This window comes from Anolis sagrei, chromosome 2 (genome assembly GCF_037176765.1).
Source record: "Anolis sagrei isolate rAnoSag1 chromosome 2, rAnoSag1.mat, whole genome shotgun sequence".
NCBI classification, from domain to species: domain Eukaryota; kingdom Metazoa; phylum Chordata; class Lepidosauria; order Squamata; family Dactyloidae; genus Anolis; species Anolis sagrei.
In genome coordinates, this window is record NC_090022.1 from 24673509 (window position 1) to 24686610 (window position 13102).

At 41.3% G+C, this 13102-nt stretch overlaps 1 protein-coding gene across 1 annotated transcript in view; it reads left to right on the plus strand.

Annotated features, from left to right (window-relative positions):
* LOC132765641 (uncharacterized) overlaps positions 1 to 13102 on the plus strand; it is a 29980-nt gene that overhangs the window by 812 nt on the left and 16066 nt on the right. The window contains exons 2-6 of the mRNA XM_067464770.1: positions 3128 to 3223; positions 5224 to 5454; positions 6536 to 6558; positions 8136 to 8251; positions 11407 to 11439. Of these exons, the coding sequence (XP_067320871.1) occupies positions 3128 to 3223; positions 5224 to 5454; positions 6536 to 6558; positions 8136 to 8251; positions 11407 to 11439 (499 nt within the window). The remainder of the gene's footprint in view (positions 1 to 3127; positions 3224 to 5223; positions 5455 to 6535; positions 6559 to 8135; positions 8252 to 11406; positions 11440 to 13102) is intronic.

Genomic DNA, 13102 nt, shown 5'->3' on the forward strand with positions numbered 1-13102 from the left:
ATGGCCGAAATCACTGGGTTATTGTAGATTTTTTGGGGTTCTATGGCCATGTCCTAGAAGCATTCTCTCCTGACGTTTCGCCTGCATCTATGGCAAGCATCCTCAGAGGTGGTGAGGTCCGTTGGAAGCTAGAAAATTGGGTTTCTATATCTGTGGAGAAAGAGGACACAGAAATGCTGGACCACTATAACAACCACCATGTCAGGCTACACATAGAAGCCACAACCACCATGTCAGGCTACACAGAAATCTGGACGGCCATCTGTCAGGGGTGCTTTGAATGCAATTTTCCTGTTTCTTGGCGGGGGGGGGGGGGGGGGGTTGGACTGGATGGCCCATGAGGTCTCTTCCAACTCTAGGGTTCTAGGAAATCCACAGGCATGTGGACAATTTCAACAGAAAGGAAGAAACCATGAGAATGAACAAAATCTGGCTACCAGTATTAAAAACTCTGAAATTAGGACAGTGAATGAACAACAGCAAAAAACAGGGGAACTCCAGACAAGAAACAATCAGGGACAGATATTTTTTATTTATTTATCATGTCATTAGCAACCAGACATTTACGTCTGATCTCACTACCTCTGAGGATGCTTGCCATAGATGCAGATGAAACGTCAGGAGAGAATGCCTCTAGAACAGTGGTTCTCAACCTGGGGTCCCCAGATGTTTTTGGCCTACAACTCCCAGAAATCCCAGCCAGTTTACCAGCTGTTAGGATTTCTGGGAGTTGAAGGCCAAAAACATCTGGGGACCCCAGGTTGAGAACCACTGCTCTAGAACATGACCATATAGACCGAAAAAACCTACAACAACCCTTTGTTGTTGTTGTTGTTGTTGTTGTCCCCCACCCTGGACTTTCCATTGATATATAAACCCAGTTTTCCTAGTTTCCAAGAGACCTCACAACCTCTGACGGTGCTTGCCACAGATGCAGGCGAAACGTCAGAAGAGAATGCTTCTAGAACATGGCCATATAGCCCAAAAAACCAACACAATCCAGTGAAAATATTATTTCACACAGAGATCTAGAAGTAGATTCAGGTCTACTGCCTTTCCATTTTGCACTAAAGGACAGAAATATAGGAAATACTGCTGTCTTGCTGTTACTGCATCGGGAAATTTAAATCTCCCACGTCTGGAAGGTGTCAGACTCTAGTAAGAAACTACAAGACAAGCAGATCCAACTTTCCGCCCCCTCATTGCAGGAAGGATGACTACAACCAAAGTCATAGGCACTTTTTGTGATGCAAAGCTGAGAGACTGGAGATCAGGAAAGAACAGCCAGCAGGAAGCTAAACAGAATTCAAAGTTTGGGTTGTTGTGTGTTTTCCGGGCTGTACGGCCATGTTCCAGAAGCCTCCTCTCTTGATGTTTCTCCTGTGAGGGCCTCACAACCTCTGAAGAAGCCTGCCATAGATGGAGGCGAAATGTCAGGAGAGAAGGCTTCTGGAATGTGGCCATACAGCCCGAAAAACACACAACAACCCAATGATTCTGGCCATGAAAGCCTTCAACAATACATAGAATTAAAAAACAATCATAACAGATTAGAGGGATGATGGGCCAAAACTGACAAAATGAATTTCAACAGGGACAAATGCAAGACGCTCCACTTAGGCAGAAAAAAATGAAATGCAAAGACGCAGAATGAGAGATGCCTGACTCGAGAGCAGTACATGTGAAAAAGATCTTGGAGTTTTCATGGACAACAAGTTGAACATGAGCCAACTATGTCATTTGGTGGCTAAAAAAGCCACTGGGATTTTGGCCTGCATCAATAGGAGTATAGTGTCTAGATCCAGGGAAGTCCTGCTCCCCCTCTATTCTGCCTTGGTTAGACCACATCTGGAATATTGTGTCCAATTCTGGGCACCACAATTGAAGGTAGATATTGACAAGCTGGAATGTGTCCAGAGGAGGGCAACTCAAATGAGCAAGAGTCTAGAGAACAAGCCCTATGAGGAGCAGCTTAAAGACCTGGGCATGTTTAGCCTGCAGAAGAGTAGGCTGAGAGGAGACATGATAGCCATGTATAAAACATGTGAGGGGAAGTCATAGGGTGGAGGGAGCAGTCTTGTTTTCTGCTACCCTGGAGACTAGGAGCTTCCATCTAAACATTAGGAACTGTGAGAGCTGTTCAACAGTGGAACTCTGTGCCATGGAGTGTTGTGGAGGCTTCTTCTTTGGAGGATTTTAAGCAAAGGCTGGATGGCCATCTGTCGGGGGTGCATCGAATGTGATTTTCCTGCTTCTTGGCAGAGGGTTGGACTGGATGGCCCATGAGGTCTCTTCCAACTCTATGATTCTAGGAAATCACACAGGGATCTAGAAGTATATCCAGTTCTACTGCCTTTCCATTCTGCACTAAAGGACAGAAAGATACGAAACATTGCTGTCTTGCAGTTACTACATCAGGAGATTTAAATCTCCCACGTCTGGAAGGTGCCAGACTGTTGATGTAGTAAGAAACTACAAGAAAAGCGCATTCAATTTTCCACCCCCTCATTGCAGGAAGAATTACTAGAACCAGAGTCATAGGCACTCTTTGTGATGCTCAGCTTTGTTTTTATCGTGTCAGAAGCAACTTGAGAAACTGCAAGTTGCTTCTGGTGTGAGAGAATTAGCCGTCTGCATAGACGCTGCCCAGGGGATGCCGGGATGTGTTACCATCCTGTGACAGGCTTTACTCATGTCCCCGCATGGGAAGCTGGAGCTGCCAGACGGAGGGCTCACCCCGCGGATTCGAACCCCGACCTTCAGGTCAGCAGTTCAGCCAGCATGAGGGTTTAACCTATTGTGCTACCACAGCTCCATGATGCTCAGCTGAGATACTGGAGATCAGGAAAGAACATCAAGAAGCTAAACACAAATATCCTGAAATGTTAGAATTAACCCTATTATCTGAATGGTAATGAATGATTAGAGAATAAGGGTCCATCTGCACTGTAGAATGCAGTTTGACACCACTTTGACTGCCATGGCTCAATGCTATGGAATCCTGGAGAGGTGTAGTTTGGTGAGGCATTGTATTTTTATGTGCCATGCCACTTTTTTGCTGAATTAGAGGGCGGGGAATGAAGTTAATGGCAGTAAAAATATATATAGTTTGTTTCTCTTTGTTTAGAAAGAAATCCAGACCCGGCTACAGAGTTTGAAGGAGGAGAGGGAGACCCTCCTGGGGCTGAATTTGGCTGGAGAACTTACACACCAGGAATATCTGGTCAGTACTGAATGCAGTGATACAACATAACCAGATTGCTGTTGGTCATTGCAGTATCTTACTTGTATTTTTTTACTTTCAACATGAATCACACCAAGATTTCTAATTATATTAAGACATTTGAATGAAAAGCTTTGAAAAATATGAAAGAAGCAATCACCTTTTAAATATAAAATGTACTTTGCCTTTTGTGGCTAGTGTGAAACTAGAATGTTGGCTATAGTAGACTCTCAATTAAATTGAGAAATACTTTTACTTAATGTGTTGTATTTAGGCGATCCCTTGTTGTCAGAGTATGATGGCCTTCCAAGTCTAGTGTCTTGGCGGTGGGTCAGTAGGCATGTTCTTCCACAGCGAGGGCATTGGATTCCAGGTGGAAGGCAGTCCCTGTCAGCATTGGCTTGATGCGCCTTGCTCTTGGCATGTCAAGCCAAGAGGCTCTTGGCCTCTTCAAATTCCGCAGCACTGCTGGTCGCAGCTGACCTCCAGTTAGAGTGCTCAAGGGTCAGGGCTTCCCAGTTCTCGGTGGAAAGTGCCACAGTTTTTAAGGTTAGTTTTAAGTCCATCTTTAAATCTCCTTTCCTGTCCACCAACTTTACATTTTCTGTTCCTGAGTTGGGAGTAGAGTAACTGCTTTGGAAGATGGTGATCGGGCATTCAGACAACGTGGCCAATCCTGCAGAGTTGATGGCGGAGGAGTATTGCTTCAGTGCTGATGGTCTTTACTTCTTCCAGTACACTGGCATTTGTCCGTCTGTCTTCCCAAGAAATTTGCAGGATTTTTTGGCGCCAGCACTGATGGAATAATTCCTGGAGTTGAGTGTGATGTCTGTAGACAGTCTACATTTTATTGTCGGAGGCTTTCATGGCCGGAATCACTGGGTTGTTGTAGGTTTTTTCAGGCTATATGGCCATGTTCTAGAGGCATTCTCTCTGACGTTTCACCTGCATCTATGGCAAGCATCCTCTGAGGTTGTGAGGCAAGGACAACCTCTGAGGATGCTTGCCATAGATGCAGGTGAAACGTCAGGAGAGAATGCCTCTAGGACATGGCCATATAGCCGAAAAAAACTACAACAACCCAGTCTACATTTTGCAGGCATATCACAGGGTTGGGAGGACAAATAAACAAGCACCTTGGCCTCTCTACAGATGCCCCGGTCCTCAAACACTCTCTGCTTCATTCAGAAAAATGCTGTACTCACAGAGCTCAGGCGGTGTTGTTTTTCAGTGTCAGTGTTGACTTTTGTGGAAAGGTGGCTGCCAAGGTAGCGGAAATAGTCAACATTTTCTAATGTTGCACCATTAAGCTGTATTTGTGGCATTGCAGATGGGTTGGTTGGTGACTGCTGGAAGAGTACTTTGGTTTTCTCGCTGTTTAATGAGAGGCTGAGCTTCTCGTATGCTTCTGCAAAGGTGTCTAGAGTGGCTTGTAGGTCTTCTTCTGAATACACACAGGCTACGTTATCATCAGAATATTGGAGTTTTATAACAGGTGTTGTTGTGACCTTGGTTGTTTTTATAATACAGTAAAAGTTTGTTGCATTAAGTTAAATTTGTGTTTATTTGCTTTTAATTAGTATATTTCAATATTAATATCAGATCAATACAGAGTTTATGCTATGGTATACTATGAGGTATAGTATTAGTTAGGCCTATTTTTAATAGTAACTGTTAAGCAAACATAAATTACATTTACCCAGTATTTCCAGTGCTACCAATTAGCGGAGTAGTTTAATCTACACTGCCATATAATGCAGTATAAAATGGCATTACATGGCAGTGAAGATGGGACCAGAGTCAATTGTATGTATTTATATTTTCCCTTATGTTCACTTTGGTTTCTGCTCAGAAAAAGATGGTATATAGAAGTACAAAAATTCCAATATCCTTATCCATGTGTATTTATTTAGGAAGATGGCATCTTACACAGAATCCCAAGTATTTTATTTTCAGTGCCCTAAGAAATGTACTTCTTACCTTTATATCTTCTATTACAGAATCAAACGGAAGGCGAAAGACAGAAAGCTATGTCTGAGTTTGGGCAAATGCATCTCTTTCTGGAACAGCAAGAAAAGCTTCTGCTGGGGCAGCTGAACGAACTGGAGAGGGAGATTGTTAAGCGCCAGAAGGAACACAGTGCCAAGTTTTCCGAAGAGATTTTCTCTCTCAATGCGATGATCGATGAAGTAGAAGAGAAGTGTGAGCAGCCAGATAGCGAATTCCTTCAGGTGAGTTCAGGTGGTTCTTGGGGGAAACCTTGAGAAAGAAGATATGTTGACATAAGCAACCGACAGGAGGAAACCATGAAAATGAACAAAATCTGCCTAGCAATATTTAAAAAACTCTAAATTCAGGACAGTGAATAAAGAGCAACACTCAAAAACAGGGGAATTCCAGACAAGAATCAATCAGGGCCAGCTAACACCTCCCAACAAAGAATTCTCCCAGGTAGCAACCAGCCAGGCTTTGAAGCTACAAGGCCATTCTATGCTAATAAAGCTGGCCAACTGCAACATTCACAGTTGCCTCAAGCAGACAAGATTTCTTTCTCCCACGCTGGATCTCCACAGATACATAAACCTCACTTGCCTAGTTTCCAACACACCCCTCAACCTTTGAGGGTGCCTGCTATAGATATGGATGAAACGTCAGGAGAGAATGCTTCCATACAGCCTGGAAAACTCACAGCGAACCTGTTGACATAAGGTTTCTTTAGTTAGTCCTTTCGGCTAAAGTTCAAGCTTGATTTCCTCCTGAGTCATTTGTCTTTACTTCTGGCAGTCTGTGATATTTTTAATAACTCATCTCAAACAACACATTTCAGATTACTTGGTTATTTTCATGCTAACTTTCTTTAGTGTCCAGCTTTCACACATACAGCCTCTGATGATGCAGGCGAAATGTCAGGAGAGAATGCTTCTAGAACATGCCCATATAACCCAAAAAACCTACAACAACACATTTAAAATCAAATCCATGCTTAATCAAATCCACCAAAATGAAACTCACAAGGGTATTGGCTGTATGCAAAAATATCAACAGGTTTAAAATAAGGTAGTTTTTTTATTTACTGTTTTTCACTTTTATGGCAGTTCTGTGATCCTAGCCCCAGTGAGACCGTACTTTCATTCCAAGGCTTGTCTATTATTTATAATTCAAAGATGGGCAGTACTTTCCAAGCCTGTCTCTCTGTATCTCAGGTAAAAGTGCCTACAATGAGAAGCCTTTCACTGTGATGAACTATTCCTGTCTTTCTCTCCCCAGTTATATTTCTTTTTCTCTTCTCTTCTTTTCTCTTCTCTTATCTAGGATATCAGAAGCACACTGTGCAGGTATGTGCCTCCATCATTGCTCAACCAGAGGTGTCACTTCCTTGATTTCTTTTTCTGGTTTCTGGTAGAAATACAGGATAAAATCAGAATATTGATCTATCTGACACAAAAGTGGGCATCCACCAAGAACTCACCCATTTTCCACCATCCTCGGGATCTCATGCCCCACACGCTTAAACCCAGTGGTTAAAAACAGCTATAAAACAGAGTGGGTTTCTTTCCCCCTTTCCCCCTCCAGCCTCCCTATTTCTTGAAAATCTCCCAAAAGCAGTCTCCCTTTCAAAAGAGGGAAAGGATTTAAGTTTCCTTTAAAAGCCATAACAGAACGGGAAGTAAATGATACCACTTGTGATCTTGATTTCAGCTGATTTTGACCTTGTGGAGCTTCTGACCTTTTTCTCAAAGTTTGTAAGGTGCTGGGTAGCATGACTCGGGGATAATTACCAAAAGGTGGAAAGATTTATTTATTTCGTGTCAAAAACATTGCATAAATAAATTAGTATAAAACTGGATAAAAAGGAGGGAACACAAGCGGCTAAATAATTTTTGACCAATAACAGGCAACAGCGACTGCATTGTCTGTAGCTTTAAACAATTCTTCCTCTGTGCATGAGGCTGGGCATTGTGGGCAAGCATACAGATACAGAGTTGTTTGTTCTGCTCCACAGTCACACAAAGTGGAGGATGATTCTAGGTAGTGCCAATTTGCCAGGTTGTCTTTTGATCTTCCCACTCCACTTCTGAGGCCGGATCCAGACAGGCCTTTATTCCAGGAGAATCCACATTTAAAAACGTGGATTTTTGTGGGGGCCTGTCCACACCCACCCCAGAAAGTGCACGCTTTCTGTGGTGGGTGTCCAGATGTTCTCTCAGGACTAGCCTGAGAGAACTTACGGAGGCCCGCCCACCCACCCACTCCCCTCCCCACAGCCCCCAGATCCTTTTGAAAACTAAAAAAAACCTTACCCACTATCTAAATAATTTGCTACAAACCAGGCTTAGTCCCGGATTTATTCAGAACTGTCCAGAATATTGTCTGAGTAAGACAAGGCCAGGGCTGATGTTCTTACTAATTTTGGATCTGCACCCCATGCGCTGCCAGTAAGCTTCCACAGGATATTATTGCGTGCAGCTACTTTGTGCTTGGTGTTCATACAGTGTTTCCTAAATGTTAGTGTTTGATCTAACGCAAATACGGAAAGAGCCTCCTCGAAGACTGAGTAAATACAGTTGGGCGTCCCCTGGGCAACATTTCTTGTAAATGACAAATCTTTCCAACCCAAAAACATTGCTTTACTAGAGGGAAAGATTAGACTCTCATATTTCAGTTTATTGGTGGAAACAGATTTCCCTGTATCACTATATATTCTAGGACACCGTCTCCAGAATTTTAATCAACAGTGGCTTCTTTTTTCTATGACCAAAACTCGAGTCAATATATCTCTAAAATGCTACATTCATCTACTGTCTGAAGGCCTGGTCCCAGAACCATGATTTTAATTTTTTTCGAAAAGCCAGGAGGGAGAGAGTGGATCCAGTGAAATTATCAGAAATTGATATGATTGTTCTCCTTCTAGGTTTGATAGAGACCCATTTGAACCACCTAAGGAAATGCCATGCAAAATCGAAAAGAGACTAAATGAATTCTCTGAAAAGAACAATGCTCTCACAGAAATCGTGAAGAACCTCAAAGGTATGGTCAATCTGCTTGTCAAATTAGAAGTGATGCTTGAAATCAAAAGTTACAGGATGGAGGCTGCTAGTCAGCCTCCCAGGTGCTCTGGAGAAGTCAGATCTGGACATGGATGCAAGTGATTTGGATCTCACTTTAAGAGAAAGGGGAAAAATAAATTCAGTAAAGAAATACAAGCCATTTGTATTACTGTAATGCACTCTACGGGGGCTGCCTTTGAAAAGTGTGCAGAACAATAAAAGCTGGCCATAGAATCATGCTGGAGGACCTAGAAATTCCTAGAGAACATATTAGTCAAATCCATAAATAATTAAATCTGCAAAATAAACTTATTACCAATATTTATAAAAAAATATTGGAATGGGAAATGGAAAAGGAGAGGGTTAAGGACTGCATGGTAAAATGGGCGGCCAACGTTGGCCACACAATAAGTTTGGATAATTGGGAAAAAATGTGGACAAGGAAAATAAAATTCACTTATTCGTATAATATTCAGGAAAACTGGTATAAAATGTTTTTTCAGTGGTATATAATGCCGAACAAACTTTCAAAATGTTATAAAAATACAAATGAAAAGTTTTGGAAATGCGAAAAAGAAAGAGGAACTTTCCATCACATGTGGTGGAGCTGTGAAATAACCCAAAAATATTGGAGGGAGATACATAAAGCAATTCAAAAAACGTTCCCTTCCCTCTTGGTCCTCATAAATTTTCTCCGGTTCTTATATTTTATTTATATATAAAACACTACTCCATTGGTTTTCATGCAATTACATGTTGTAAATAATTGACCTATTTTTCTTGCTTTACAATATGCTTCTCCTTGTGCAACAAATGTGATTCCTTGATACATGTTATGTTTGTCTTAACTTTATACAAATAATGAAAAATCCTCTTTTTCTTAATGTTCATTTATTTATTTACTATATTTATATACCGCCCCTCTCCGCCCAAAGGCGACTTGGAGTGGTTCACAAATTGGTAACAATTCGATGCCTCAACAATTATAACAAGTAAAAATAATCAAGAAATTCTGTTAAAAACAATAGCATATGATATAAAAAAAATATAAAATCCGTACAAAGCCTTAAAACATTATCGTGAGTGTCTCCATGTCAAATCTTAATACAGTTATTGAACTCATTTGCATTAAATGAAATTATGTTTATTCTATCTTTGGTTTGGTCGTGTCAGGAGTGACTTGAGAAACTGCAAGTCGCTTCTGTTGTGAGAGAATTGGCCGTCTGCAAGGACGTTGCCCAGGGGACGCCTGGATGATTTGATGTTTTTATCATCCTTGTGGGAGGCTTCTCTCATGTCCCCATATGAGGAGCTGGAGCTGATAGAGGGAGCTCATCCACCTCTCCCCAGATTCGAACCTGCAACCTGTCGGTCTTCAGTCCTGCCGGCACAGGGGTTTAACTCACTGCACCACCGGGGGCTTCACATTCTATCTGATATTAACCAAATAATCTCCTCCCTTGTCCTCCCCACTCCCGCAGCCCAAGAAAGGCAAAGAGTTCCTAAATAATGGCACCACTGAAATGATGCTACCACTAATCGCAAATGAGTCCCTTTCTCCGGCTCTTCCTCTTCTTCCTCTTTTTCATCGACTTCTGTCTCCTCCTGTATTTTCTGTTCTTTTCTTCTGGTCTGCTGTCTTCTGTTTCTTTGCCATCCCCCTTGTAGAGTCTGCTGTCTTCTGTTTTGTTACTGAACCTCCTCTGGATCATGGTCTTCAGTAAAATCTTTATTATACTTCCAAAGGACTGATGACTTCTTATGCTGTGGCGGCCTTTCCTGATGAAAAGCAAAAGAAAACCCAGCCCCTTCCTACGACCGCATCATCAAACCCTGTTCTTCTAGAAATAAGAGCTATGTTTCAAGAGCTGAAAGCTGGCCTGGATCTTTTGAAAGATGAAATTAAATCAATGGAAGAGGATATTTAACCTTAGGATGCCAGGATTGGATGGAATCCAAAGTATCCAAAATTGATGTGGATTGTAAGTCTGTGAGGAAAAGAGCAGACAAAAACTCAGATAAAATTTCACATTTGGAGGAAGTTCAGGAAGAGGTCTTCAATAAAATGGACTTGATGGAGCTGAAGGCCAATGAAAATACAATCAGAATTAGAGGCTTGCTGGAAATGTGGAAAGAGGAGATTTGAAATCTTATCTGGTAACCCTAATAGCAGTTCTCATTGGAGCGAAGGAGACAAATGCGGTCTACGCAACTATTCCAACAGCGTGCAGAGTCAATATAACGTACGCAAGAGTGAAAAAAGTACCAAGAGACTGCATCCTACAGTCGATTTGATACTCCAAAAGCAATATGAAACACCAGTTACAGTGGCAGGAAGCAGAATCTTGATGGTTAAAGAAATATCAGTGAAGCTGTATAAGAAAAGGAATATATTTGCACCTCTGGTACATATGCTGAAGAAAGCGGGAATTTTCTTCAGATGGCAGTTTTCACAAGGAGTGCCTTTTTATTATAAAGGAAAGAGACCTTCAATCCTGAACTCCTCAAAGGCAGAGCAATTATTGGGGGGAAACACTTTCCTGAAAGAAGTTATTTTCCCACAGATTCCTCCAGTGGCAATTTAGCGTGAGTTGTATTGTTGAAGGCTTTCATAGCTGGTATCACTGGGTTTTGTAGATTGCTCAGGCTATATGGCCATATTCTAGAAGCATTCCCTCCTGACGTTTCTCCTGCATCTATGACAAGCATCATAGACCTCACAACCTCTGAGGATGCTTGCCATAGATGCAGGCAAAACGTCAGGAGATAATGTTTCTAGAACATAGCCATATATCCCAAAAAACCTACAACAACTTAGTGTGAGTTTCTGGGAATTGTAGTCCAAAAGAAAGTTAAAAACTCAATCCCTACTTTTTCTTGACTGGTAATTAGCTTGTCTCATGTAGATCAGAGATTCTGGCTCCTTCCACACTGTAATTATATCCCAGGACCCAATCCCAGATTATATTCTTATCCCAGATTATCAAGTCTCATATAATCCAATTTAAAGCAGATAATCTGGGACTAAATCCTGGGATATAGGGCGCTGTAGAAGGAGACTCAGAGGAAGTGCCATGCAGAAGTTGGATAGTTTTGATTCTTTTTTGAAATGTGCCCCTACCTTCTTCTTTTTAGATACTCTGCCATCAGAACTGGGAACAGAATGGGGTAAGTATGCATCGAAGATAATTGAAAAAGATTTTATTTACATTTAGATGTATAGGAAAGTTGTATAGATGCAGAAGGATCTGTGCCAGAGCAAGCTAGATGTTTCTGGTTTGCTTGTTTTATCCAGGCTGTGTTTAGAAATGCTAGCAGCAATACTATTACAAATTCACAATATGTTGTTGTTTTTTTTGTTGTGTGAGGAGTGACTTGAGAAACTGCAAGTTGCTTCTGGTGTGAGAGAATTGGCCGTCTGCAAGGACGTTGCCCAGGGGACGCCCGGATGATTTTGATGTTTTTATCATCCTTGTGGGAGGCTTCTCTCATGTCCCCGCATGAGGAGCTGGAGCTGATAGAGGGAGTTCATCCGCCTCTCCCGGATTTGAACCTGCAACCTGTCGGTCTTCAGTCCTGCCAGCACAGGGGTTTAACCCACTGCACCACTGGGGGCTCCACAATATGGTTAATACCCATAATATAGAGGTCTTTAAACAGGTTGGGTGGGCATTTTTCCAGAGTACTTTAGCTCTGTTTTCCGGACTGGCAGAAGGCTGGAATAGATGTCTCGGTGGTCCTTTCCAATTCTAAGGTGCTATGAGTCTCTGTAGCAGGATTGTATAATATGTATCAATATGCATGTTGTTAGACTGCAGCTTCCATCAGCCGTAGCCTGAATAGTCATTGCTGAGGGATCATCGGAGTTGCAACATTTGAGCCTCCCTAATAATAATAATAATAATAATAATAATAATAATAATAATAATAATAATTTATTATTTTATTTATATCCTGCCACCATCTCTCCCCCCACCCAGTGTTTCCCATTTATGCCACAAAGATTCTCAGGGAACTATGTGAAAGATCCAGCCATGTTATTGGATAATATGTACTGTTCCTGTTGCAAAAGACTTGCACTTCAAGCTGAGATATAGCCACATCTGTTTATTTTATTGCTCAGAATATATCAATACATTTTATAGATGTTAAATTTCAAGAAAGTATATACCCAGAAATGTGGTGAAGTTATATTAATGCATATGTTAACCTTCCCTTATATGACAAGTATTTCCTTAACTCACTTTTTGCCTATTTGTTCCCTTTCATTTTTCATAATCATGTTTTTAAAATCTAATAAAAATCCAGTTTGAGCATTCCTTATCCAGAATTCCAGAGTTTGAAATAACCCAAAATTGTCCACATGGGTAGTAGAGGCAGCCATACCATTGCTTTCTGATGGTTCAGTGTACACAGACCTTACTTCATACACAGTTATGAAAAATATTGTATACAATTACTTTCAGGCTATCTGAAAGATGTATATGAAACATATTTATTCATTTTTAATTTATTTCAAACATTTTTACCCCGCCCTTCTCAACCCCTGGGGAGACTCAGGGCGGCTTACAATTGGCAATAATTCAATGCCGCATCATAAAATACAGAATAACAAATATAACAATTAAACATGAACATTAATAAATAAAGATTAAAACAGTATACTTACACTCTGATTAGCTTTTGCCCGTCCGGTGGCTGTTTAGTTAGCCATCTACTAATGATTACTCCGCTTAACTTATCCAAATCCTCTTCCATGCCATAGTCAAACATTATCAATTGTCCTTTAACCTGATTGCCCGAAGGCCTGGTTCCACAGCCATCTTTTAAC